The sequence below is a fragment of the Melospiza georgiana genome, chromosome 20 (assembly GCF_028018845.1).
Source record: "Melospiza georgiana isolate bMelGeo1 chromosome 20, bMelGeo1.pri, whole genome shotgun sequence".
In the NCBI taxonomy this organism is placed as follows: domain Eukaryota; kingdom Metazoa; phylum Chordata; class Aves; order Passeriformes; family Passerellidae; genus Melospiza; species Melospiza georgiana.
Window position 1 is genome coordinate 10,639,379 of NC_080449.1, and position 26,798 is coordinate 10,666,176.

General features: G+C 41.6%; 1 protein-coding gene across 1 annotated transcript; it reads left to right on the forward strand.

Annotated features, from left to right (window-relative positions):
- The first annotated feature begins 1,469 nt into the window (after window positions 1-1,469).
- On the forward strand, window positions 1,470-26,178 carry QSOX2 (quiescin sulfhydryl oxidase 2). Its single transcript, XM_058038515.1, has 13 exons — window positions 1,470-1,473; window positions 1,993-2,337; window positions 6,931-7,031; window positions 8,201-8,249; window positions 9,309-9,417; window positions 9,606-9,696; window positions 11,022-11,167; window positions 11,700-11,843; window positions 13,619-13,748; window positions 15,607-15,729; window positions 16,763-16,913; window positions 20,322-20,510; window positions 22,580-26,178. Exons 1-13 carry the CDS (start codon window positions 1,470-1,472, stop codon window positions 23,128-23,130), a joined length of 2,133 nt encoding a protein of 710 aa, XP_057894498.1. The 3' UTR covers window positions 23,131-26,178.
- The last annotated feature ends 620 nt before the right edge of the window (window positions 26,179-26,798 follow it).

Here is a 26,798-nt window from a genome sequence, read left to right on the forward strand (position 1 = left end):
ATAGCAGAATTTAACTCCATTTTTTTCCTCCTGGACTTAGAGTGTTGGATACAATGACAAATCTATAAATTGCAGCACTCTGGCTTTTCAGTTTATTCTCACTCTGGTTTTGCAGCAGCAGGATCCCTGTGTTTGGAATGAAATCTATTGAAAATATCACTTAGATATGAATAAATAGCTGAAGGACTTGTTTGATTTTAGCCTTATCTTACAGCTGAGGCAGAGATCCATCAGATTTGCAGTGAGGGCTGTGAGTGGAGCCTGAACCCTCACACAGTGCTCTGCAGGGAAGGGCACAGCTATAAAGAATAAAAAGTGTGTACACAGAACATGTCAGACATGTTTAATATCCCCCACCATTCTGTGTTCAAAAGCTGAGATTCTGGCACCCAGATATATTGACCTGTTCACTCAGTGGCAAGGCTTCAATATCAAGATTACTCTCCTTCAAGGTCTAATATTTTGTTTGCCTTGGGTTTGATCAATATTAACCTCCTGGGTCAATAAATCTTGATACTAGCCTCAAGAGGAGTCATTATCTTTCATAGAAAATGATTATTTCTCAGTTAAACCCTACATTTAATTCTCCTGTAATCCATCTCTTTCATCTTCATACATTTAACAATTCTTCTAAATAACACGTGCCCTAAAATATCTTAGGCACTGCAGATTTTTAAAATCCTAATTAGCAGCTGCTACAAGGTTTTTCAATTCTTGGAAGCTGTTGTAGCTCTGCTACTGTAACCATCTATTTTGTTGCTTGTTGTACCCAGAAAAAATAGAGAAAACTCTAAAGCTGGGAGATATGTGTTTGAACCATTTTAGATTTAATGGTCAAATAAAATAAAGGGTCGGGGAAAAGCAAAAGTAGCAGAATTTTATTCTTGTACTGTTTGTGGGTTGTTGGCCACAAACAATGATGAATTAAGTTCTAACCCTGAACGCCCCTGATGGACCTGAAGTAAGAATTTAAACCCCTTTGTTCCCTGCTTGTTCTTCAAGGATTAAAAGAAGTGTTTGTGAGCAACAGAAGCAAGAATTAACTTTTCAGAGACCTCAGTCTTTCATTATCTGAGTTTTTAAATCCTCTGAAACCCTTCTCTGGGGATGTTGTTGGGTTTCTGCTTCTCATTAAGGCAATGAAAATTCTTGAGCCTGTATTTAGAAATGAAAGGAGACTTCCATACTGGGCCAGAGTGAAAAGGTGCTAAAATCCATGACTAGTGCTCATCCTGAATTTATGGAAAGGACAGAGCTTCTCTCAAACCACCTACACACAGCCTTTTATCAGAGCTTCAGTCGGAGGAGAGAGGCTCTTCCCTGCCGAGAGAGGTGATTAGGGATAAAAGAGCTCTCGACCCAAAGGCTGCTCTGCTTTCATCTCTGCTCAGCGAGAAAACTCACGAAGTTCAAACTTCTCTTTCTATATAAATTATCACATAAATTCGGCCACCGAGTGATCTCACAGAATGGGTAAGACAGGAGAGGACCACACTGAGTCCGGCAGTGCGAGCTCCTGGGCCAGCAGGGTTATCCCAGAGCCAGGATCTTGTCCCGACGGCTCTGGAACATCTCCGGTCAGGGAGGCTCCAAACCTCCAACCTGCTCCCGGGCGTGGCACCGGTGACGAGCGCTTCTCTAACACTTGGAGCTTGTTCGGTTGCTCTCTGTTTCTCTGAATCAAACATCAAAGAACATTATTTTTAAATAAAAATTTATATATTCCGTATTTTGCAGCACTCAGGGGACGCGGAGAGTCCTTGTTCCCCTCTGGGACACCGGGCGGTGGTCCCTGCTTCCCAGAGGGACACGGACAGTCCCGTCAGGGGCATGGACAATCCCCGCTCCTCTCAGGGGACACGGGACAATTCCCGATCCCCTCAGGGGACACGGAGGGTCCCCTCAGGAACACGGACAATCCTGGCTCCTCCAAGGAACACGGGACGCTCGCCGCTCCCCTCAGGGACGCGGGTCAGAGCGCGCTGCCCTGAGGCCGTGCCGCCACGGCCGGCGCGTTGCTATGGCGCGGCCCCGCCCCGCCCCTCTCCGTGCGTCCCAACATGGCGGCGGCGGGCGGGGGCCGGCGGGCGCTGCTCCCGCTCCCGGTCCCGCTCCCCGTGCCGCTCCCGGTGCTGCTCCCGGTGCTGCTGGCGGCCGCCGCCACGGCGCGCCTGTACCGGCCCGGGCACGACCCGCTGACCGTGCTGACGGCCGGCTCCGTGCGGCCGGCGCTGCTCAACTCCTCCGCCGCCTGGGTGGTGCAGTTCTACAGCTCGTCCTGCGGCCACTGCATCGCCTTCGCGCCCACCTGGCGAGCGCTGGCGGGGGACGTCAAAGGTGAGGCTCGGAGCGGGTCACCGCACACGGCCCCGCCGGCCCGGCCGCTGGCCCGCGGCCCTTCGCGGCCTCCCGCCGTGCCCGGAGCCGCTGCAGGGCCGCGGCGGTGCCTGGCGGTGCCCCGGGGGGCGCTGGGCTGGGGGATCGCGGGGCCTCGGTCACTGTGTCACCGGCGGGCCACGGCACGTGTGCCCGGGGCTGTGTGAGCATCACCTCATTCCTTGCCCTGGTGTGTGAGCATCATCTTCATCCCCAATCCTGGTGTGTGAGCATCGCCTCATTCCCTGCCCTGGTGTGTGAGCATCACCTCATCTGCTCTGGTGTGTGAGCATCACCTTCATCCCCAGTCCTGGTGTGTGAGCATCACCTCATTCCCTGCCCTGGTGTGTGAGCATCACCTCATCTGCTCTGGTGTGTGAGCATCACCCCATCCCCTGCTCTGTAGGTGCTCTGGTGTGTGAGCATCACCTTTATCCCCTGCTCTGATCTGTGAGCATCACCCTCATCCCCTGCTCTGGTGTGTGAGCATCACCCTCATCCCCTGCTCAGGTGCTGCCACACAGCCAAAATAGCACATGGGACAGAGCAAGGGGTGCATGGTGGAAGCACACCTTCAAATTAAAGGTTTTAAAAGAATCCAGGCATAAAACTTTACCTTGCATGCACACAGCAGTGTGGTTTGCATGTAAGTGTCCCTGTGAAGCCGAGGTTTGTTTACACTGAACTCTTGAAGGCATGATGTTTATCTTTTAAATGTTTTATCAAGAGAACAGCTTGTTTCAGAGGATAAGCAAAAAATACTGTGGTACTGGAGAGGCTGTGCACACATTAATTTATATCTTCCAAATTCAGTGTGGTGTGGATGGGCTCAAAGGGGGAAAAGTGCCACCAGAAAATAATACAAAAATCAAGCAAAGTGAGAACAAGGTTTCATATTTATCAGTTGGTGACTTTAAAAGTAATGGTGGCATCTACAGTTTATGCTCAGGGACCTGCCTTGCTGTCTCTTAGCCTGCTCAGTTTTTTTGGCAGGTGCTGAAGAGTTTTACTCTATTTGTAGATGTAAGGAAACAAACAGGCCCCTGAGGTATCAATTAAAATTCAGTACTTCTGCTGAGATCAGATTTGTAGGAAATGTTATGCTTAATATAGCAGTGTAAAAGGCTTTTAAACTACTCTTAATTCAGATTTCACCCAGGAGATGTTTCCAGGATGGATTCAGCAGTTTTTAATGCGCTCATGGTTTCACTTTGAGAGGAACTGAAGAGCTCTGGCCATTCTGTGACACTCTGAAAAGCATTAACAGCTCACATGAAATGTAGGTGAAGTATTAGGTGTGCATTTAGATCTCTGGAAAGGGAAACCCACCCTAAAATAGGCGAATCACACACTGAGGAATTGTGATTGGTGAGCAAAGACTCAAAAGCAGAGAAACACAGAACTGTCATGGTTTTCAGAGCACTTCAAATACTCCTTACTTGCATGAAGGGTTTGTTTATAAACCAGCAACTTTCTTCCGTTTAATTTGCATAAGTTTATGTAACATTTTCTCTCCTGCTTTAATCTGCTCATGGCGAAAATAATATTAGATCTTCTTTGAAGTAACAAGGAGGTCTTTGAGCACAGCAGTGGAGAGCAGGAAGAGCCCAAACTGGCCAGAGCTTTGGTCAAAATAAGACAGGGATTTAGGTAGGATTACAGCAGTGTGATGCCTTTGTAACTTGTAAAGACTTCCTAAAATACACATTTTCTTCCTCACCAGCAGACATGGTAACTGCAGATGCTGTTATACACTTGTATCACTGCAATCAGTTAAAGGCCTCTCTCCTTTAATCCATTGAGCTTTTATGACAACTTTCATTTACAAAGTGGATTTTGAATGCTTGTGGACATTGGCATAACCAGCAAATGCTGTTGGCTTTTGGTGTTATTTGTCAGCCAAATATTTCCATTTTCAAGTCAGATGAATGGATTTTAGGAGGCTGAGAGCAGTCACACTTTTCATTCATAGCTTCATCAAAGAAACCAAACCTAAAACATTTTGCCCACTTAATCTGTCTCAACATTTCTTTTTCAAAGATATTTACTCATCTGCTAGGATATTAAAGGATTTCCCTGAGGATGCAGAACTCCTAGATCACTGGGGTTATGTTTGCTGATTTGATGTCCAAACAAAATCCAATTAAATTGGTGCAACAGCTTTGTCCAAAAAAGGCCTGTGCTAATAGACCTAATTTTAATTTTGTTTCTCATTTGTTAAATCTTGGCAATACTACCATTGCAGACTTCACAGCAGAACATAATTCTCCTGAAAAATAGGATCAATGCTTGCTTTTGTGTAATTTATGTTTTTATTTTGATACTCCCTCTCAGAACAGGCTTTAAGCTCAGTCAGTGCTGCTGCTTTCCTAATCACACATTTCATTTTATTGCAGCACTAGCCAAAGTGGCCATTAGAGTTAATTATCCTTTTTCTGTCTAAAAGATGATTAAGTTTAATCAGCAAAATATATACAGGCTGGAATTATGTGTAGTGACAAACCCTTGCAATTCACACATAGGACAACCTGTGAATTATACACAGAATCATACACAGAATTATACACAGAATCAGTTCACTCCTCAGGATTTGGAGTAACTGTACAAATTTAGCAGGTTTTGTTTCAAATCCATAATAAAGATTTCCTTCTAGAAACTTTTCTTTGAACACATTTGGTGGGGAGCTGCAGTCACCTTGTTCAGGAAGCAGCCAAGTGTCAAAACAGGCAAGTCTCAAGGAGCTGTGAGAGAGAGGTGCCTGTGATCAGCATTTTACCCCCCTGACTGAAACTTCCTGATGGAAAACAGCCAGGTTTATGGGAAGGAAGTGAATTCCTTTTAATTCTTTGTGCCATTCCTCACGTGGGAGGTTTGACCCACCTGCAGGATTCCAGTTTGTCCAACACAGCCCTGACATTCCCTTGAGCTTGTTTAGCATAAACAGAGATTCTCATGGTTAATGCATCCCTCATCTGCCTCCTTCCCTTCGCTTGTGAGTCAGTATTTCAAACCCACTAATGCTAATTTCAAATTAATCAGCATTTTGTAAAAAGCCAGCCCAGGCCACAGCGCTGCAGTAACTCCAGGGTGTCAGCTGTGCACTCCAGCAGCTCTGGCACCCCTTGGAAAGCAGAAGCTCCGTTTCCAGCAGCAGGAATGTTAAGCAGCACATCCCAGCTGGTGCTCTTTAACCCTGGTGTTTAGCTGGGGTGGGGCTGCTTTGTTGTGTGGGGTTATTTGCATTGAGTTCAGAGAGCTCCCATTCATGGCCAGGAGGAGGAGGATCCAGACAGGTGGAAAAAAGAGGAGGAGTGGTGAAAGTTGAATGGAGGAGATAACCAGAAGCCAAACTTTTCTTTTGTGTTTTGCATTTTATTTGATGAAACGGGCTGTTGTGTGCTTTGTGCTGCTGTGAATGGGTGCCCATCTGCTCTCCTGGTGCCCGCTCAGCTCTTGGCATGTTCAGCACAAACCTCTCCATCAGCTGCCCTGGCCTCCTCCAAACACAAGGAAAGGTCAAGCTAAATTTCACAGACCAGAACTGTCCATCAGCTCTTGAACTTGATGAAGCTTTCATGCTCTTTCCTATAAAAGCATGTTTAATTTTAGTGCTTTTTAAATTTTATTGGGAATTGTGAGGGACCTTCAAATTCTGCCCACGGCTGGTTTGATTTAACTTTGCTTCAAAAAGCAGCTGTCCAAGGATTCTCTTGGAGTGGTTGTTCCTTGAAGTGATTGCTGCAGCAGAGGCTGGCTCAAAAAGATAAATTCCCAGCAAAAAGAGAAGGAAAAAGCTGTAAGTTAGTTGAAAGCTTTTATTGAAGTTATATAAGCATATTTATGGAAATCCTTGAACTCTCGTGGTTATTGCTATAAAGGAAAGTCAGAGTGATGCTCAAACTCAACTATTGAACACTCTGCTTAAAACTCAGGTATTTTGGTGGGTATAACTAATGTATTTGTGAACAATATTGCCAGATAAATGCAGCTTTCAGCAGACACTACATGAGCTGGGGGTGTGTGTAATTCTGAGGCCTCTCAGAAAACTCTAAGTTGGAGAAAAAGCAGCTTGTTAAAAAAGCTCTAATACAAGGTGTATCAGATTTATGGGTTTGTAATTGACAGCCATGTGGATGAGTAACTGTTGGGTGAATTTTATTCAGTTATATGCATTCTGCATGCTCTATTTTATGAGCACAGCTAATGGGAAAAAGCTGAGGAATTCAATCCAGCTCCGTGCAAGTGTTGGATTGGCCCTGATTTCATCACCCCTGGAACTGCTGCGTTGTGTGCTGGGATTCCTCTGGTTCAGGTGCATGGAAAACACTGATGCAGCCAAGAAAAACAGGGAGGTTTTAGTTATTTTAAAAATCAGTAAATTGTGTTACACTGGGGGATGGAAATGAATGGCAAATGAGAATCGACCCAGGGCTGGATTTTTGTGCCACTGGAATCTCTGAGTCCTGCTGCTGGTTTCCATGGGAAGCAAGGTAATTCATCAGCTGGGATCCATGGTCACTGCTGCTGAAAATTGAAAGATATCTTTGTTTGCAGACTGGGAATCTGCAATTAGAGTTGGAGTGCTCGACTGTGGGGAAGAAGGGAACTATGAGACGTGCAAGGAATATGGGATTCACTACTACCCAACCCTCAGGGTAAGTGCAGAACATCCTGCCTTGGGCAAATGGTGCATGTTTTCTGGTAATTAAACTGGGTAACTCATTGTTCTGTAGCTGGAGTTTTGCTTTGCTGAGAAAACTGCAGAGTTGATAAAAGATTAATTTGAGGGGGTTTTGCTGAATGCAAGAGCTGATGCAGCTGTTTTGAGCAGCAATTCAGTTCTGAATCTGAAAAATTCTTATTGAAAGAAGGTATCATTCTGTAAAGTATCATGCTATCACATCTATATAACCCCTAATTTCAATAGATTTATTAGATAATAAACATTTGTATAAATATTTTCCAAATTCAGCTGTTACAGGATTATTAATAATGTTTTTAGTTTTGGTGTGTGGAAGTAAAGGGGACACATTGAAATTGCCTTGTGAAAACAGCTGATTGCATGACCAATTAAAAATTTACCCTTGATAGATCCTTCACTATTTTTGTGATTAGTTTCATAATATTTTTCATAATAAAATGCTTAAACTGCCTTTTAAAGAGGATGCCACATTAGCTAACATCTGCCATTGTTCATTTTTATACAATTTTTACCTTCTAGTCAGTCTGTATTAATCACATTATTAAGTATGAGCAGAATGTGATGGATGGAGAGGGTTGAATAAACTGTTTGTGATAACAGGAGACATTCCAATATAGGATTTGTGATCTTTTACCTTGATAGTAAAACCAATACTTTTATTTTCTTTTACTCTCCAAAGTTTTAGGTGTAAATTGTGATATCCTCTTTATTAAACACTGAATCTTTTCCATGTTATTTTTTTGTAGCAGAAGGCAGCCAAGCTCCCTTAGATCTCCTGTTTAACCACTGGAGGGAGTTGGAAAATGTGAATAGTGTTCCACGTGCACACACAGTTGGTAGCACAGATTTGGTGATCAGTTCATTTGTGTTTGGGTTAAAGTTTGCAGTGCAGGATCAATACACACCATTGAATTATGCATTAAGGGATTTTTCCTACTGCCCTCAGGTAGGTGAGAAGCAGCTTTTTGGAACTCATAGGCTAAGAGGGAAACTGTCTCCTGAGCAGAAAAATAAAAATGTTTTGTAGTTACAGCTGTAAAAGTAAAAACTCTTTAAAGCTGTTTTTGTTCCTAAACTGGGCTTTTTTGTCTGATAGAGTGACTTTTCTTTTCTCCCACACAGTACTTCAAAGCATTTACAAAGCAATTCACAACTGGAGAAAATTACCAAGGTAAGAACATTTTACTGTGAGAAATTCCCAGAGCAGTTTTCCTCTCAGCCAGGGCTGTGTCACACAACAAGCAAAATCCTGTCAGTTCCTTTGGGCAGGGATGGGGTGGACACTAAATAGCTCTTTAAACAGAATATTTCAAGTATTCTAGGAAGTGTTAATCAGAACATTTCTTCAAGAAACTTGGGAATAATATTTCCTTTTTTTTTTTTTAATGAAGCTCTTAATTTCCACAAATGGCTTGTTAATTTTTTTAATCCCTTTTTCCCCACCACCCTCCTCATCAGCACGAGATCCACTTTGCTCAATGCTGCCTTTTGATCCCTCAGCCATTTTCCAGGCATCCTGAGTTGCACTGGGAGAGCCCCTATTCACATGGTGACCCCCTGAAAATAGGCTTAGCCCAGGGTTTGTCAGGATCACAGCTTGAGGTGGTTTGTCTGGGACAAAAGTGATGTTGTCCTTTTCCATGGATGAACATTTAAAAGGCCAGAGGTCAGAGGAGAGACCACCTGCACCATTAACCCTTCCTGTACAAGGGAGCCTTACTTTTACCTCTTGGGCATTTATTTTCTGCTTTTTTTCCTCTTCTTTTAAAGCAAATAAAATATTCTCACACTTCAGTTATTTCCTCCTCTTTTTCCATGGCTTTGTGGCCTCTCCATTTGGTAGGAATAATATATCTTGGCAGGTTTTAATTTGTGGTTATTATCCTGCTGAAGTTGCCCACAGCAACTACTGTGAAAATGTTCACATTGAGAATCAAGCATTGTTTGAAGAGAAAATCAGCAAGGCAGGCAGATGGATACATTTGGAAAAGTCTTGAGGTTTTATTAATTTTAGGATGGGATGACAGCTTTCAAATATGATCTCACAGCAACATTAAAATGAAATCCTACAACCAAATCCTTTTCTCCAGCCAGATAATATGCTGAGTTTTAAGTCTGAATTTAAAGCAAAAACCTGACCCAGAAAAGCATGCACAACAAACCTTCATGTGAGTCATTTTTCCCCAGTTTTCTGAAGGGTTGTGTGTGGTTTTTTTGGAACTGTTCTCAGCAGGAGGAGATCGAGAGCTGCAGACCCTTCGTCAGATGATGATTGACTTCCTGCAGAACCATTCCCAGGAGCTGAGGCCTCCTGCTTGCCCACCACTGGATCCAGTGTTGTAAGTTCCTTGGTTTCAAATGTAGCTGCTCTTTGTTCACTCAGTTAATTAAATAAACTGTAGAAAATTAAAAATCTTTTTTAAAAGTTTTTTTCATACCGGTTGTGCTATGAGATTGTAAAAGAAAATTCCATGGTAACAGTGGGTGTATTGCATTCTGTGCTGAATTGCTTTCCTTTTCCTCAAAGGTCCAGTGATCTCCCATCTCTTTTTGACAAGAGCAGCCACCACTACACAGCCATTGTGTTTGAGAGCAACAGCTCCTACGTGGGCCGAGAGGTAACGTGGGACCTGTGAGGGACAGAGTGGCTGTGGATGGATGTCACCAGAAACCAGCTGGATTTGAGCTTATTTAGCCAAACAACAGCTCCCTGAATGCAGCACTGGAGCAGGTCACATGTGTTTGGGGGATCATTAAACCCAGGGATTTTATTGGGCTGTGGTGTTCACTCACACTCGTACAAAATAATGTGATGTCATGTTAACTTCTTCCATTCTTATTTTAGTAGTAGGTTAATTTATCAATTTCATTCTCAGCACAATTTTCTTTCAAGAATTTGAAAGATCACATCAAAAATATTGCCAGATTACATTATTGTTTTGTTACTACTAGAGAACCATTTTTAGTACTCATTTTTCTGGACAACTGTTTGTAATAATCTAAACTCTCCAGTTCCCTTTCTTCACATATAAATTTGGGGAAATTAAGATGGTAGCATAAAGCAGTTCAGAAACACAGAGGAAGTGGAAGTCTTTAGGTTTTGCTTCCCAATAAAATATTTGATTTGGTATCATTTCCCCACCTAATGAGCCTCTTGTTAGCTTAGACAACTGTTACTTTTCTCTTCCTGCTAAGGATAAGTGAAGAAAAAAAAATGCATAATTACCCAAGTATAATCTGTGTGGAAACATCCAGTGTCTGCAAATGTTTCTAATTAGATTTGATGCTGAGGTGGCCCAGTGTCATGAGTGGAGGAGGTTGTGCTGCCAGGAGTGGGAATCACTTTGGGGTCAGGCTCATTCCAGCCATTTGTTCCCTCGGAGCTGCTGTGGTGGTGCAAGTGGGCATTACTGAAGAAATGTGAAGGTTATAAAGTTCTCAGCTTTTTATTACACTGTTTTTATTAGCTACAGTTAGAGGGGAAGACAGAGTCATTTGGTTAACACAAAGTGGAGTCTGCTTTCAGGATAAAAAATGTTTGTTAGTGTTATGTAGTATTTGAGCTTTATAGAACAGTTTAGTGAAACAGAAAATAGCATTGTTTTCATGTTTACAACACAAGACAAAATGGACAAACCTTCCCATACTGCTGAAGAAAAGGAGGCTGTGTGTCATCACTGATGGAAGGAAGGAGGAAAAGACCAGAACAGACCAAGAAAAACTAAAATTAAAAAAGGAAAATAGGAGTAATAATTTCTAGAGAAGAGTAAATCTTCTTTAAGTGAAATTGTTTGTGTGCACGGAGCAGCCACAGCTGCACTTCCTGCAAACAGCTTAATGATGCCCTTAAAGGATGATGCACTTCACCTGTTTATGTGTCTTGTCCTGCAAGATTGGCTGTTCCCTGAACAATGTATAATTCATGGCATCCTCTCATTCCCAGGTTATCTTAGATCTGATCCAATATGAAAACATCGTGGTGAGGAGAGCCCTGAATTTTGATAAACCTTTCCTGGAGAAACTGGGGATCACCTCAGTCCCCTCATGCTACCTGATACAGCCCAATGGCAGCCATGGATTAATTAACAAGTAAGTAATTATCTGTCACTGGGTTATGGGGATGTTCACTTAACTGATAAAAGTGTCAGGGTTTGATGTCCTGACACCTCATCAATACATTGTACTCTCTGAACTTGTGTGTTCCCTATATTATCAATAAAATACCTAATACTGCTTTTACTTATTACTGTTGTCTATTTATAGCTTCAATTTATTACTATGGTAGTTCTGAAATTAAAAAAAAAATCTTTGGAATAAAAGTGGAAAAAATAAATGAAGCATTAAAATTCTTAAGAAAACCCATTTCTTGTGTAACATGAATTGACATTTAGATTAACATTTTTTGTTCTTATTTTGAACAGAATTTCACACCCCTAATCCAAGTGATTTGTTATTCATAAATTGAACATTATTTGTTTTCACTTTGTATCAAAACAGGCCATGCTGCACTAGGACTGTAAAACATAAACCAAAGTGAATATTTTATTTTATAAATACAGTTATTTGCTTTGGGCATTCACTTAGTCTGAGATTACAATTATCTCTCTTTGTCCATTTGCAGTTTGAAGCCTCTACGATCTTTCTTTTCTTCATATTTAAAGTCACTGCCAGGTGTAAGGAAAAAACTCCTTCTGCCTCTGCAGCTGCCTGCTCCAGAAAACAAAGAGGAGAGCACAGAAATCAAGGTGTGGAAAGAGTTTGATAAGTAAGTGATTCCCTTGATTTTTATAAATTTAGTTATTAAAAATCACCTGCAGCTTTTTCCTGCCACGTGGGAAGCTGAGCTGTAATTTATCATAAAATCCTAGAGCAGTTCCATATTTTACTTCATTTCACTCCATTCAGTTCAATTGAGAGCAGCTTTTCAAACAATTCCCAGGTGAAATTACTGAGGTATTTTGGTTTTAGCAGCAAATGTCTGCACTGCTCTGGAAGGAATGTTTTTACCAGAAGTGTTGTGAAATATTCAATTGCCTTGAAAATACCAAGGACTTATCACCCACTACCTGAAAGAAGTGAGCAGTGTCCCTGAAAAACTAAATAATATAAATTATGAATTAAAATACCAAGCTGTAACATTTCTGTAGGAGATTCTGTGTGTGTGCAGTAGTGAAACAGTGCCCACTGGAAAGGGCTTGTCAAATGCAAGTATAATAGAAAATACTAAAGTCACTGTAAAAGATGTTTATCACCCCAAATCCCCTGAGGTTTATCTTCACCCTCTTTCCCTCTTTGAGAGAAGGATGCAAAGCCTTTGCAGAGAGATAATCCCTCAGCATCTTTAGATGGAAAAGATGTGGGGCTGAGTGCTTTAATATAATACTTATTTTCCTTTCATGGACACTATTAGTGTCATCTTCTTTCAGTGACTATTAGAAAATACTTTATATGGAACATTCAGTTAGCAAAACAACTTAGTTAAATTGAGCTGCTTTCCAGCAAGGCAAAATCTTGTTGACATGAATCTCCACTCCAAGTATCTTCTAAATAGGATCCTTTTGGAGAACCTCCTGCATTCATGTGGATGTCTCTTTATTTAAGAAACTTGAAGCAGAATTTTGCTGGTTTTTATAACTTCAGTGAGTACTTTATTAATTAAGGAGATAAATTCAGAATAAGTCTGTGGCTTAAATTAGATTATAATTGTAGTATATATGATTATAGATGATTCTGTCTTTTAATATGTTCTTTCCTGCATACTATTTAGAAGGTGGGAGCAGCCAGTTTTTTCAATGTTTGTTGTTTAATTCTGATTTTTTAGCAACAGCAGTGCTGCTGAACTTTTACAAGAAGTGTGAATTTGCTGAACTTCTGTTTGTTCAGTTTTTTGCTCTGTCTCACACTGCCTGAAAAGCACTGAAAGCTGGGGCTGTGTGCCTGCTGTAATTGTACTTTGTAAAGCAGGTTTAGTTATGAGGATATTTGGCTGTGAGAAGGAACTTGGAAAATGTTTTATTTGGTTTATATGGTTTACTTGTGCCTGTCAGAACTCTTGTCTTTAGAGCTGCTGTGTTTTAACTGGGAGGTGAAGGACCTGCAGTAAAACTGCTGCATTTGGGAGAGGATTTCTAATTCAGTCCTTCCCAACACTGCCATTTCCATTCAGTCCTTTCCATTTCCAGTCTTGTTTGCGCCCCTGCCCTGTGTGGGATCCCCTGTTGCTCAGGGCATGTCCTGTTTCTGTTTGTGGTCAGCCCAGCAGAGAAGCTGTAATTTCCTTACACCAGGGCTGTAATTTCATTACAAGGTAAAGCTGGCTGGGAAGCAAAAAGTTCTGTCAAATATCAAAAAACTTTCTCATGTGCGGCTGTGCCTCAATTTTCCAAACTCTGCTTGTGCCGCTGAGGGCGGGCAGGACTGCAGTCACTCGGGGGGGGCTTTAATGACATTTCTGCCATTATTTTACCTGGTGAGGGTGAGGGGAGGGCTGCAGGAGGCTGCCAGAGCCTGCAGGGTTATTGATTGATTGATGTGTTCCAGGTCCAGGCTGTACATGGCTGACCTTGAGTCAGGATTGCATTTCCTGCTCCGCGTGGAGCTGGCCACGCACAAGGCGCTCGAGGGAGCTGAGCTGAAAACCTTCAAGGACTTTGTCACCATCTCTGCCAAGGTAGGCACTTCTGGGCTCTGATTGTTTGTGGAGACGAAGTGGCTCCAGCAGAAAATTTATTGTGGGGCATAAGTCTCTCAGAATGTCTGCACAGTGTTTGAGTGTGTGCATCCTCAGTAGCTTCAAACACAGTCTGGTGGGTTTATTTAAAGGCTGTTTTTGAGGTATTGTTTGCTGTTCTGACATACTTACAGGGTTAAAATGCAATTTAATTTCACCTTAGGGGGCTCAAAATTAAATAAAGCTTAAGTAGTCTGCAGCATATTGAACAAACACTGTAAATATAGTCCATTTATCAGATTTTCAGGATAAGTGGCTATTGTTGCTCAGTGGGATTAAACCAACCTTTGTTTTTCATTCTTGACTTTTGAATTTCATTAATGCATACTTGGCAAATGCTGTTCTATTTAGAGATGTTAGTAGCTTCTGTCTGAATTTTGAATATAATTGAGGTGCTGATTTTGATTAAGTAGGTATTCAAAAATAACTGAGCTATTGAATATAATTATTTAAAAATTTAAAATGCTTATGTGTTACATTTGCATAAAAAGAAAATACCTAAAATATAATGTGATATGACTAGAAAAAATTTAAAATCATTTTGCTTTATAATGCCAGCTTCCTGAAATGACCAATATATCTTTATTTTTACTCCCTGTGTAGCTCACACTATGTTTTATTTTTAACAAGTGAATCAATAACTCTTAAGGGAATAATAAGGCCTATATGAACCATTTCCAAATGTCTGGGTTTATCTGAGAATCAGACAGACAGTTCCTTACCCAGCCAGCTCCCCCCTGCAGCCATCAGAGGTCAGAAATCTGCAGCTGGCCTCATTTCTTTAAGAAAGTGTGTGGTAATCTTTCCATCATATTATCCCCAGAGCATCCTCTGCTCTTCCCCATGGCCAGCTGATGTCATTTGATTCCCTGGCTGTTGTGATAAATGGGGAATATTCTCTTTTAGGTGCCTGCTCATCTCCCCTGCCCTGTCCCACCAGGAGATGCTATCCTTTATTTGCATTTTTTTTCAGTCATGTAACACATTTCTCACTTCTCTCATTCATATTTTCAGGTGTTAGAAAATTTTTCATATTCTTCTCCTGTTCATGGTGATGGTCAATCCAAAGGCATAAAAATCTCTGATTCTCTGCCTGGGGAGTTTTCATGACTGAAATTCTGCTCCCTCTGGAAGGGTCCTAAAGAATGGCAGATACTTGACTTAATTCTGTAGTAATTCCAACCCTCATTAAAGCAAAATAGCCTTTCTGCTGTAAAATAGTGGCCTTACCACTGATTTTCAGTTCCTCACACTCATCTGCCAGGCTGTGGCTCTGTAAGTTCTGAGTTAAGGAACTCCTCATTCCAGATCACTTTGGAAATCACTGCTACACATGAAAGGAAAATATTCTTCTGGGTAACAGCTCCCAAACTGACAGAAATCTGACTAAAAAGAACTAATTTTTGTGATTGATCCTTCAGAAATGAGAGGGATTTCAGCCTCTCTGTTGCACTGAGGTGTTTTGTTCTGTTTTGAGCAACATTCTGAACTGAATTACCTTAATGTGAAATCCTAGATAATGTCAAGTTGTTCTGTAGCATTCCTGCCTGCTAAGAATTCTAAAATTTAAAAAATTTTTAACATTTTGCACAAAAAACTTGTTGAATTTTGTAAGCAAAGACTGGTGTGAGATGACTTTTTACTGCAAGCAGAACAAGTAATTAATTTGCTCATCAGAGAACAAAATAAAGCATTTCACAGACAACAAAAACACTTGGATAAAACCAAAAGCTCATTGCTAATGAGATTTTAAATGCTTGAAAATGTTTTCTTCTTTGTTTTTTTTTATTTTTCTCAGCTTTTTCCTGGCCGTCAGCCTGTGGTGAAGTTGCTAGAGACCTTGCAGGAGTGGCTGGTGAGCCTTCCATTAGACAAAATCCCTTATGATGCTATCCTGGATCTGGTCAACAACAAAATGCGGGTAAGCTGTTGCCAGTGCCAGCATCAAACAGGGCATTAGGACAGGATAAGATTCTATATCAATCTAAGACATCACTTACTGCTGCTCCCCCACTCATAATGGAGTTATAAGAAGGTTAAAATGAAAATAAAGTGAAATCGTTAGCAGAAAAAAAAAACAACCAACCCACATCCACACAAAGAAATTGAAATGAGAGAATTGAAACATCCAATCCTGGGTGGTTTTATAATGAGCAAGCAATACTTGTTCCCTAATGTCATCCCCAGGGATGCAAGATTCCCAGAGGATATTTCTGATTCACTGTGCCTGCTGTCAGCAGGATTCTCTTGAAGGTCAGAGTTTAAGTGATGGGAAATTTTCCCACTGAAATGTGCATTATCCCTGAAGAGTTCCCCCAAATACTCTCCAATTTCCCTGCTGGAATCCCATCCCACTTTGGCAAAGCCCTGTCACATGGTTGTCTTTGCACAGAACTTCACCATTTCTTCCCTTTTTCTGTCTGAAATTTGAAAGCCTCCTGTGCATTTTAGGGAGAGAAAAGTCTCAGAAATTGAAATCTTGCACTGAGTTTCAGGTGCAATGAATAAGGAGTGGGTTTGTCCCAAGAAGAAATAATATGGAATTTTACAGCCAGTGAAGGCTTTATACTGTAAATAATGCAAACCTTGTGCAGTAATAGGGAATTTTGGATGTGCCCAAGGGAGCTCTGGCAGTGTACAGGAATGTTTTCATGTGTTGTGTTTAAAAAAAAAAATCATCACAGGTTAAACTTCTTTGTGTGCTCTGTCAGACTGATTTCAGTAGGTGTGATGTCAATGATTAACAATTTGTGTCTTGTCCAAAAGAGATGAGTTTCATGATGATGCTTTAGAGTATCTGAGACATGAGGATTTTTGTGTGCCTGAAACATGAATTAACAAGTGCAGAAAGTAATTTATTGTTCTTTACTCTGGATCACCTCAATGGTACCACACTCAGTACATTTAGGCCCCAGAGCAGCACACGCCTTAAATAAATCTCTTTTTTTTTGCAGATTTCTGGGATATTTCTGCCCAGGAAAGTGCAGTGGGTTGGCTGCCAGGGCAGCAGACCAGAGCTGAGAGGCTACAGCTGCTCCCTCTGGAAGCTGTTCCACACCCTCACTGTCCAGGCTGCACTGAGGCCAAAAGCTTTGCTGAACACAGGTGAGCAGCAAATATTTTTTGGTGTGTAAATCCTGAAGGAATCAGTTTGTGGAGCAGAGTGGCTGCAGGGCTGCACCAGCAGGGGTCAGAGCTTGGCTGCAGCAGGAAGGTTTGGAATGTGCTAAATCAAGTGTGTGGGTCTAAAGCTGGGAATAATAACACAGAAAAAGGAAAAAAAGAAAAAGAGAATTTCAAGCAAAGAAATGTTGAGCTCCCTGAAAAGTGATGAAAATTATTCAGGTTAACTAAGGTTGCACTGAGAATGAAATTTGCGGAAAATGAGGTTTTACCATCCAGTTAAGTAGCTATAAAAGATGTACAGCCATTAGCTGATCCTTCTGTAATGTTATTTATTAAATACTGCATGTTACAACTTTTTAGTTTATTTTTTTTCAGCTGAATGTACCTGTCATTAATCCCTGCAGTGATTTACTGCTTTGCCAGCACTCTGTAAAATTGCTCATTTTTAGACTTGCAGCATCTTGTGAAGCTGAGTGTTAATATTCTGGTGATGATTCCTGTTTAAGAAATGCTGGTTATAAAATCTATTCTCCTCACCCAATGAAAATAGAATCACTAATGCTAAAATTGGGGTTTTATTTTTGCCAGGACAGTGCTTTGTTTGTTTACAGTCGTATTTATTTTTCATTTAAAGCCTTTTAAATGTCTTTTCTAAGGAATATAGGAATTCTACATGGACATCATAAAACTCAGAAATTTTCAATTTACCAGTGGTTGATTGTATGTTTAAAAGGATTTTATTATTTCACATTTTAGATCCATACATTTGTCCAGCATTATTTGCATCAGAGTGAAAATCCTTCAAATCTGAATAATTCTCCTGCAGAACAGGCTTTTTTTGATAGCAGATCATTCTGTTGTTGATTTTTGTTTCTGTTTTTGTTTGTTTTTCATGGGGCAGTAGATTTAATTTCTTCAGTTTAGTGCAGTGAGTTTGGGGGGTTTGTGCTGCATGATTTTGAGCTGTTCAGCAGGATCCTGCATAACTTAAATTTCCCCTTTTTAGTCCCAAAGTGTTCTGATTAAATCCATTAATTCTTAATATTTAACAACACAAAATTGCCCCTCAAATTGTGTGTTTCAGGCATGAGCCTCAAGTTAAAAATACATTGTAGGACCTGAGAACTCTTTGGCACAGTTAACCCTGGCTGTAAATCGGGCCAGATATGTGATGATCACTTCTTATGGTGAAAGAATTGGGTCAGTCTGAGACTGTGGGATTATGTCTTGGGAGGTTTTCCTCTCCTTATTGCTTGTTTAAATCCCATCTACTAAAAAGCATGATGTACTCCCTAATCCTTCCCACCACAGGTAGGGTTTTATGCTTCTTGTCCACTTTAAAGATTAGGGTTACCCTGAATTGCAGTAGTTTGGGAGGAAAGAGAAAAGGAGGATTACACAATGATACATGGCAGATGTTAATAGAAGATTCATCTGGGGGCTGATAAAAGAAAAACAACCAAAATGAGCCATTTTGCAATTGTTTGCTTTCTGAAGCAGATGGGTTTGTCCTGATCGTCCCCTCTGCTCGAGGGCCTGGCACTCTGGGTGAACTCCTGTGCCTTTCTGGATAAAATGATTTTATTGGGTTCTGGTTGAGGCATTTTAATGCTGAGTGGGGAAATCTGAACCTGGGAGTAGCAGGAGGGATCCAGAGGAACTCAGAGCTGCTCACAGCCAAGGGTGTGTAAAATCATTGTAGAAATCATTTCCTGAGCTCACTTCATTGCAAGAAGTGTGGTTTTAGGTAACAGGATGTCTTGGTGAGAATAGAACAGGCTTGTGGATTTTACAATAAATTATCTGGCATTTTTAAATCTAGTGCTGAATTTGACAGATCTCCCCACAAAATGAATTTTCAAGGGTGTACCATTGCACAGGAGAACAAATGAAATTAAATTTGTGTATGAATCTCTTGTTTCTCTACAAAGAGGTAATTTTCTGGTTGTGTTTATTGTTTTTCCTAAATACATATTTCAATATAAATGGTAAAACTGTTCTGCCTGAAATTCGTTTTAACTTCCAAAATAATTTTCCAGCCTTTCTTTTAATGCAGTAATTTAATCTGCTTTAATCTCATAGCTTTTATTTATACAGGTCTGTTCAATCACAGATATTGAATGGCTGAGGAGAAATCAGGGTTTTTTTAGGATTTCTTTTGGGCTTTAAAGAAGAATCTCTTTTTGTGTTAAAGAATATCCTCTTGTTGTTCTAAATAAACGTGTTGATGACAGTCTTTATGTATTTCCCATATCTATAACAGATGAGTGCTCTGATAGTTTGAGCAGTTTTGTTGATTTTTTTCCCCAAGAAAACAAAGCAATAGTAAATTACTCGTGGTGTTCAGCAGCAGGAGTCTGTAATTTGATCAATCTGCACCATAAAATGTGTTTAATTTGACAAGTGTGTGCTCGTGGTAACACACAGGACATTTTAAAATACATTTTGACATAATTTACTGGGGCAATTAAGCATGAATCAGAAATTCTTTGTGACAGAGATGAAACCATTAGGATTTCAACAAATTATATCAGGTTTTCAAGGCACTTAGAGATGTGAGGAGCTACCTGCTGACACAAGAAAGGCCACAAAGTTCCCAACGTGTGCAGCCTCATCTTCCTGCTGAATTCATTATTTTTTGCATTATCTTTAGTGTGGAAATGTTTTAAAGAGAATCACGTGTTTGTGTTTATTTTAGCAGGAATTCCTGATTTATTCTCCCAAGTGTTGCTCAGCAGCTGCTCTGTGCATTCAGAGCCTGCCAAAAAAGCCATGGAATTAATAATTCTAATGAGATTGTGGAGCTCTCTAATTCCTCAGAATTGAGGAGTAACAAACAGCCCTCACAGGCACCTTGTGCAGGACTCACAGAGAGGGTTTGACTCTTGATTTTCAGTAGCAAAGTCACCATAACTTCAGTGCCTGGCCATGAGTATAGAGATGAATGCAAAATATAAATATTTATATTAAATTTACATATTGGGCAAGAGCTTGGAGAAAGTCTCTAATTCCACAGGAGTTGTGGCATACAGAAAGTGTGAATTTTGTATATTTTAACAATTTCACAGTGTTCTCTGTTAAAACTAATGTCTGATTTTGATTAACTAAGTTTGGTTTTCCCCTGAAATTTTAAGATACTCTGAAAAGAGAAATTTTGCTGTAGAGGTAATTGACTTTTATTTGGTTATAGTGTTCAGGGTAGCTTTGAGCACAGTTGTACATACTGAATGTGTGTAGGTGTGGTACAAACAGCCACTCTAAATTGCAAAAGTGATTTATTTCAGCTCAGGTATCAATTCTGTGGAACAAGAATGGAGCAAATTTTCCTTTCCTTCTCCCCCCTTCACTTCCCTGCTGCTGGAGCTGTGTCTGTCCCTTGTCTTGCAGGCCTGGAGGACAACCCCCAGATTGTGCTGCAGGTGATGAGGAGATACATCCAGCACTTCTTTGGCTGCAAGGCTTGTGCTCAGCACTTTGAGGAGATGGCCAAAGAATCCATGGATTCTGTGAAAAGCTTGGACCAGGCTGTCCTGTGGCTCTGGGAGAAGCACAACGTGGTCAACAACAGGCTGGCAGGTAGGGGAGGGAAACTCCTGAGGATGAAAATCATCATTTTCAGAGCTGGTTTCTTCTGATACTCCACCTGTTGCTTGGTCAGACTTTTTTCCAAATCAAAGGAGCAATTCAGCTGCTTAGCAGTGGATAAAAAATAATTGCATTTCTTTGTGTACCAGTTTAGGGTTAAAACCTACCTTTGTTTGGTTTGGAAAATGATGGCAATTGAACAAAAGGCTTCAAGCCTCAATTCTTGGCAGATCAGCAGCTGAATAAAATAAAATTACTGTATAAGGGAAACCTGTGCCCCCTCCAGATCCCTGTGTTTCCAGTTGGAAGTGCTGTTAAAATACTGGTTGTGTTTAATCCATTCTGTTATGGAGGTATCAAGTAACTAAAGCACTAAAGAAAATTGGTTTCTCTTTGCACTAAATCCCTGTCTGCTGTTATGGATCTGGGTAATGCAGCATTAGTTACAATTTCAATATGCTACATTGTGTTCATATTATGCTCCTGCTGCATTCCCAAGATTTATGAAGAATTAAATACTGCTGTGAGTACAGACAGTTTGCCTCCTTTCTATGAGGAGAAAAAAAGGTAAATAATAAGAGATTAAATAAAAACATCCTCTAATTTTGGTTCCTTTAACAGGCAACTCCTGTGGACTTGGAGTTGCCAAGTGGTGGAGCAATGCACTTATTTAGAACATTAAGGTATTGGAAAACTCACATGGATATTGATTTAGGTGATGCAGCAGCCAGCTAAAATACCCTTTTAGTAAGAACTATAAACACACTGGAATAAATAATAATGTTAAATTATGCTTTTTCAGTTTGCTAAAATTTCTCTGTGGGACAGTGATGTATTTTCACCCTTAAAAGCTGCATCTGTATTTGTGGTGCTGAGTGAGAAATGATGTTTGGTCAATGAAAGCACCTTGGGGTGGGGGTCAGGAGGTGCCTGGATATGGCTCTGCCCTATTGAATTATTCCCTGTTCCTGTGGAATGCACAGGATTTACAGCATTTCCCTCTTTGGCAGGAAAACACAAAGTACAGGGAGCTTTCTGTTTGTAACCTTGCTGTAGCACATTTTGTTTCTGTATTTTTTTATTGTAACAAATTGATTGCTGAGTGATCTTTAGGATAAAAATACTAATTTGTTCTTTTGCTCATAGATATCAAGGAGACAAATATTTTTAAATGTCTTTTGAATCCCTATTTTACCCAAAATCATGGGGAAGTTTCCTGCTTTTAAAAAGAATAAAGATAATAAAATGAGAATAAAATGCAAAATTATTATTTTTAAAATATTCTAAGTGCTAGTGTACTAATCAGGTTAATAAATTAGGGGTTTTACCAGGTAGAGATTTTTTTTCTAATAATTATCTCCATTCCCATTTTAAAATATTGTTTTTTAGAGCAAAGTGTGAGACCAGCTGCAGTGTTCAGCTCAGAAATATGGCCAGAGCTGTGAGCATCTGAAATGTTAAAATCAGATCTAATTCAATACAGTGTTACATATGTAAAGACTTGGTTTTTAGCTGAAAAATCCGTCTTAAACATGAAGATGGCTTTTAAAATACTGATTATTTGTTCTGGTAATGATGCAGAGCTGTGGAAAAGCAAGCTTGGGATGGAAAGGTTCACAACACAGATACATGAAAATATCTGAGTGTCTGGCCTTGGAGCTGCTCTTGCAAACCAGGCAGAAAACAGGGATTAAGGAGTGAAAAGAGCAGTTTGTTTTGCACCATAATTCAGGTTAACCCTGCAGGGCCCAGGCTGTTGGGTGTTCCTGCCTTCTAAAAGCAGCAATTGCAGGATTTGGAGTTGGGATTGAAATGCTGCAGCTTTTACTGTGAGAAAAGGGAAATAATTGTGAGTCAGTGTTTGTATTTTGAAATGTTTGGGGCCAGAATTGATGAGAAGTTGCAAATTTGTGATTGTCTCTGTTTAATTCAGTTATTGTGCTGTGGCTTTTTATGCCAACCTCACTGGAAGTGGAAAGCACTCCCTGGGCTGATGCTGCAGCTCACCCTGGTCATCCCTCCTGACTTTTTTCCATTTCTATTTTTCTCCTCCCAACTAGGTGATTTGACTGAAGATCCAAAATTCCCCAAAGTTCAGTGGCCAACTCCAGACATTTGTCCTGCATGCCATGAAGAAATCAAAGGGCTGCACAGCTGGAATGAGGAGCAAGTCCTGCAATTCCTCAAGTCCCACTACAGCAGCGAGAATCTTCTCTATCAATACACCCAGAGCCAGGCTGAGCCCAGTGACAGCGAGCAGGGAGACACGAGGGAGCTGAAAGACAAAGCCCTGCAGAAGAACTCGGGGGGAAATGGAGAAAAGCAACTCCAGGAGAAGGAGAACCCAGGAGATCCGGGCTCCAAGGGCTTGGAGAAGGCGGCGGGGAATCCTGGAGCTGTCCAAGGTAGCGGCAAAGGCGCAGCTGCCTCCGTGAGCCTCAAAGGGACCAGGCAGGCTGTGTCCTTCCTAGGGATTGGATTTTCCAACCTAGACATGAGTCTGTGTGTCATCCTCTATGTGGCATCATCCTTGTTTCTGATGATCATGTACTTCTTTTTCCGGGTGAGGTCCAAGCGCTGGAAAGTGAAGTCTCACCGCTCCTCGGTGTAGGAGCTCGCGCTGTTCGTGGCTCTCGGGTCCCAGACACAGCTTTAATATTTATGATCAGGGATTTTATATGCAGTATTCCTTGGGTCACACCCCTTTCTTCCTGAGGCATTTCCCAGGTGTTCAGCTGAACGGGTGGAGCTGGCCTTGAGATGCCCAGGCTTTGCCTGGGGCCACGTCCATGTCCTCGCACGGGAGCGTTGCATTCGGCAGTTAAGGTTTTTCCACGACTTCCCACCAACATCCTTTACTCATTTCCAGAGTAAACATTGCATTATGCAATCCACTGTGCCTGCTGGAGAAGGAAATTGGATATTGTTTTGTGTATTTTCAAGTCAGGTGTTATGTTTTGTTGTAATTCCATCCAGAGCTGATTTCACCTCCCGAGTGCTGAGCAGTTCCTGAGTGGTACCTTGAGCCTCACTGGGAGAAGCAGGAATTCTGATGATTTTTTTCAGGAAACGCGAGTGCTCCTCTGATTAAATCAATTCTAAAGCTCTGTGACTTTCTGAACTATTATTTACATATTTAAAGGAAGCATTTCATGCTCAAATCATTCATCCATTCTCTGGTGCATTCCAGCCAAGGATATGTGTGTGCCATCACTAGGATGAGAGTTTTGGGGCACAATTAGCAGCCTGGTGCTGATGGCTAAGTAATTGTGGTGTTTTCCAGGTGGAAACCAATCCTGATGAACTCTAGGAAAGGAAAACAATGTTTTTAGTGAAGGACAGCAAGGTTTGTGTTACCATGGCAGAACAGATTGGAAAATCTACAACAACTGAGTTTGTTCTGTTGAATTTCTGCATCACAAGAGAGCAATTAACACTTCCCTTGGTATTTCCACCCAGAGCTGCCCTGTTCTGGGAAGTCCAGTTCCCTCTAGAGCTCAGTGTGGGGTGCTTGGAGCTGCAGTGAGAGGAAATCATGGAAACATTACAAAATCATCCTTGGGAGTAGGAGTTGCTGTGATCCTGGCTGGGGGGGATAATTCACGTCCTGGCTAGTGAAGTTTATAATCCTATCCAATGTAATTGAGCATGTTCTAGTTATCCATTACCTAATCTTTAGTTAATCCTAATAGGTTTTGGCCTCAATGTTTTCTCGTGGCAGTGAGTTCTCCAGATTAATTATGTTACATAAAAAGGCTTTTCCTTTCAATTCTACATTTGCAACTTTTAATTTAATTGAATGTTTGCTGGCTCCCCTGTTACACGAGAAGGACTAAGGGGTCTCTGGCCAATTCCCTGCATTTATACCACTGCTGTGTCCTCCTCTGATTTCCCTCAGAACCCCCAGCACAGAAAGTTTGAAGCCTGGCAACAAAAAAGCACAGGAACCCCACAGGGTTATTTTCTCATAATCAAACATTGGCTGTTCACAAAATTGAGTATTTCTGTCGTGTCTCTGCAGCACCCAGCTGGAATGACAGAACTGAGCTGCAAAGATTCACTGTCCCTTGTAGCTGAAGTTTATCACAGTAACACCTGGGGCTGCTGTGAATGTGTCAGAGGGAGAAATCTCAGCTCCCATGACCCTGTCAGTCCTGCAGAGGGGCTGGCTCTGTGTCCTGAAGGACCCTCAGAATTCCAGAGTTCTGGCAGGAGGAACCATCCCGGGTCTTTCCTCTTTAGGAATTCATGACTCCCATCCTTAGAGCAGCTGGGCTTGGACACTCAAACACCCTGTGAGCACAAGGGTGGTGCTGAGCCCACGGGGAAGGGGCTCCAGGCTCATCAGGGCCCTTTGGTTTGGGCTGGAACCCAGTGAGAGATCCCAGGGTGAGGCTCATTCAGAGGAAAACCTGGAGATTCCACACTGACTTTTGAAAATCAGATAACTTTGGGGTGTTCTCAGCCCACCAGCAAGGATCCTGAGCTTTGAAAGAAAACCCAAACCCCAGGAAAACCTAACCCAGCACAGCGGTGTTGGATCTGGAAAACTGAACAAATTAATAATTCCTGCCGTCAGCGTTGCACATTCTCAAGCTGAAATTCAGCCATTGGTGGTTTAGAATTCCAATACACACACCTGGTTTCATAAGTTGTGACTCATTTTGCTCATTTTTGTCAGCCCATGAAAGCAAAAGGCCTTGGGGGTTTGTAGGGATGATTTTGCCATTAAAAACCAGCAAATGTGGGTTTGGAATAAAGTTTGGGAGGAATAGAGTTTGGAATAAAGTTTTAACTTCCACATTGCTGTGACCCTGCTGCAAACACAACAAAATGAACCAATACTCAAACTTCAGTGGCTTTTTTTGTCTTTTCAGAGTATGAAAGTATGAAATTAATGAAATTAGGGTATTGCTTGTCCATGTTGGTGCTCCAGCTCTTGCCAGTGAATCAGCAAAAGTCTTCACTTCAGTGTCCTCATCTGGGAAGGTTTTCTTGATTTTGAATTCACTTGAGTAAATCTTGGGTTTGTTTTCTGTCTTTGTAATGACAGATTTTACCATTTTATGTCTCTGTACCAATAGTCCGTGCTGGGAGGAGGGTGATGCTGCCAGGAAAGTGTTTCTGATTTAAAAGTTGCCTCCAAGCCTCACATCCTCCACCTTGGAGTGTTTATTTGTGTGGTGTGTTGTCCTGCAGTGCCACTTCCCTGTGGGAGTCGAGCTGTGCTGGGGCAGTCCCTTGGCCCTTTGTAATTCATAATTTCTTTGCTCTCAGGATGTTTTCAAATAGGAAATATTAAAATAAAAGGAGTAGAATGTGCCAGGAGAGACAAAAGCTGCAAGTTCTAAAGAAACCTGATGAAGTTATTTGTGAGAATTCCTAATTTTCTGTTTCCAGCAGTGCATCCACCCTGCTGTTCCTGCACAGAACAAAGGTCCCAGGTGTGGTGTTGCACATGAGGTGTTGAAAATAGTGACAGTACCATTTCAGTAATTTAAATGTTCTATTTATTTGAAGTCAATAACTTGACATCTCCAAGTCTGTTCTGGTTGGGTTGGATTTTTATTGTCTCATTCCTCTCTTGGAAGGAAAAGTGACTGTTTTGTACTAAATTGTAAATTAATGTGCTTGTTTAAAATAAACTGCAAACGTTTGGGCAAAGTGGATGTGTTTGTGCTTTTTATCTGTGTCTGCAAATTGTTTTCAGCTGACCTCTATTGCCAGGACAGCTCATGAACATGTCCATGATAAACCAGATCCATCCTCTTGGGGAGGTGTATTTTTAAGCCAAGACTTCTCAGGAGCTGCTGGGGAATCTGAAGGAGGGAAGAGAAAATAAACCAGGAATAAATAAATGCTTGAGTGGGTTGGTTTTCATTAATGGGTGTTTTTTTTAATTAATGGCAGAAGCCCAAGTGAGGAAGGCCATGTTCAGGAGGGCACAGGAGGGTGTGCAGGGAGAGCAGCACAAGGGCTTCTGTGGGGTCCTGGGTGTCACAGCATGAGAGACCATGGGGCTGGCAGGGACCTCTGATGGTCCTGGTGGGACACAGCCCCTGCTCTCTGTCCTGGTGGGACACAGCCCCTGATCTCTGTCCTGATGGGACACAGCCCCTGCTCTCTGAATGGGACACAGCCCCTGATCTCTGTCCTGGTGGGACACAGCCCCTGCCCTCTGTCCTGGTGGGTCACAGCCCCTGGTGGGACACAGCTCCTGCCCTCCCTCCTGCCCGGCCATGGCTGCCCCATCCCTGCCCTGTCACCACCCCACACGTG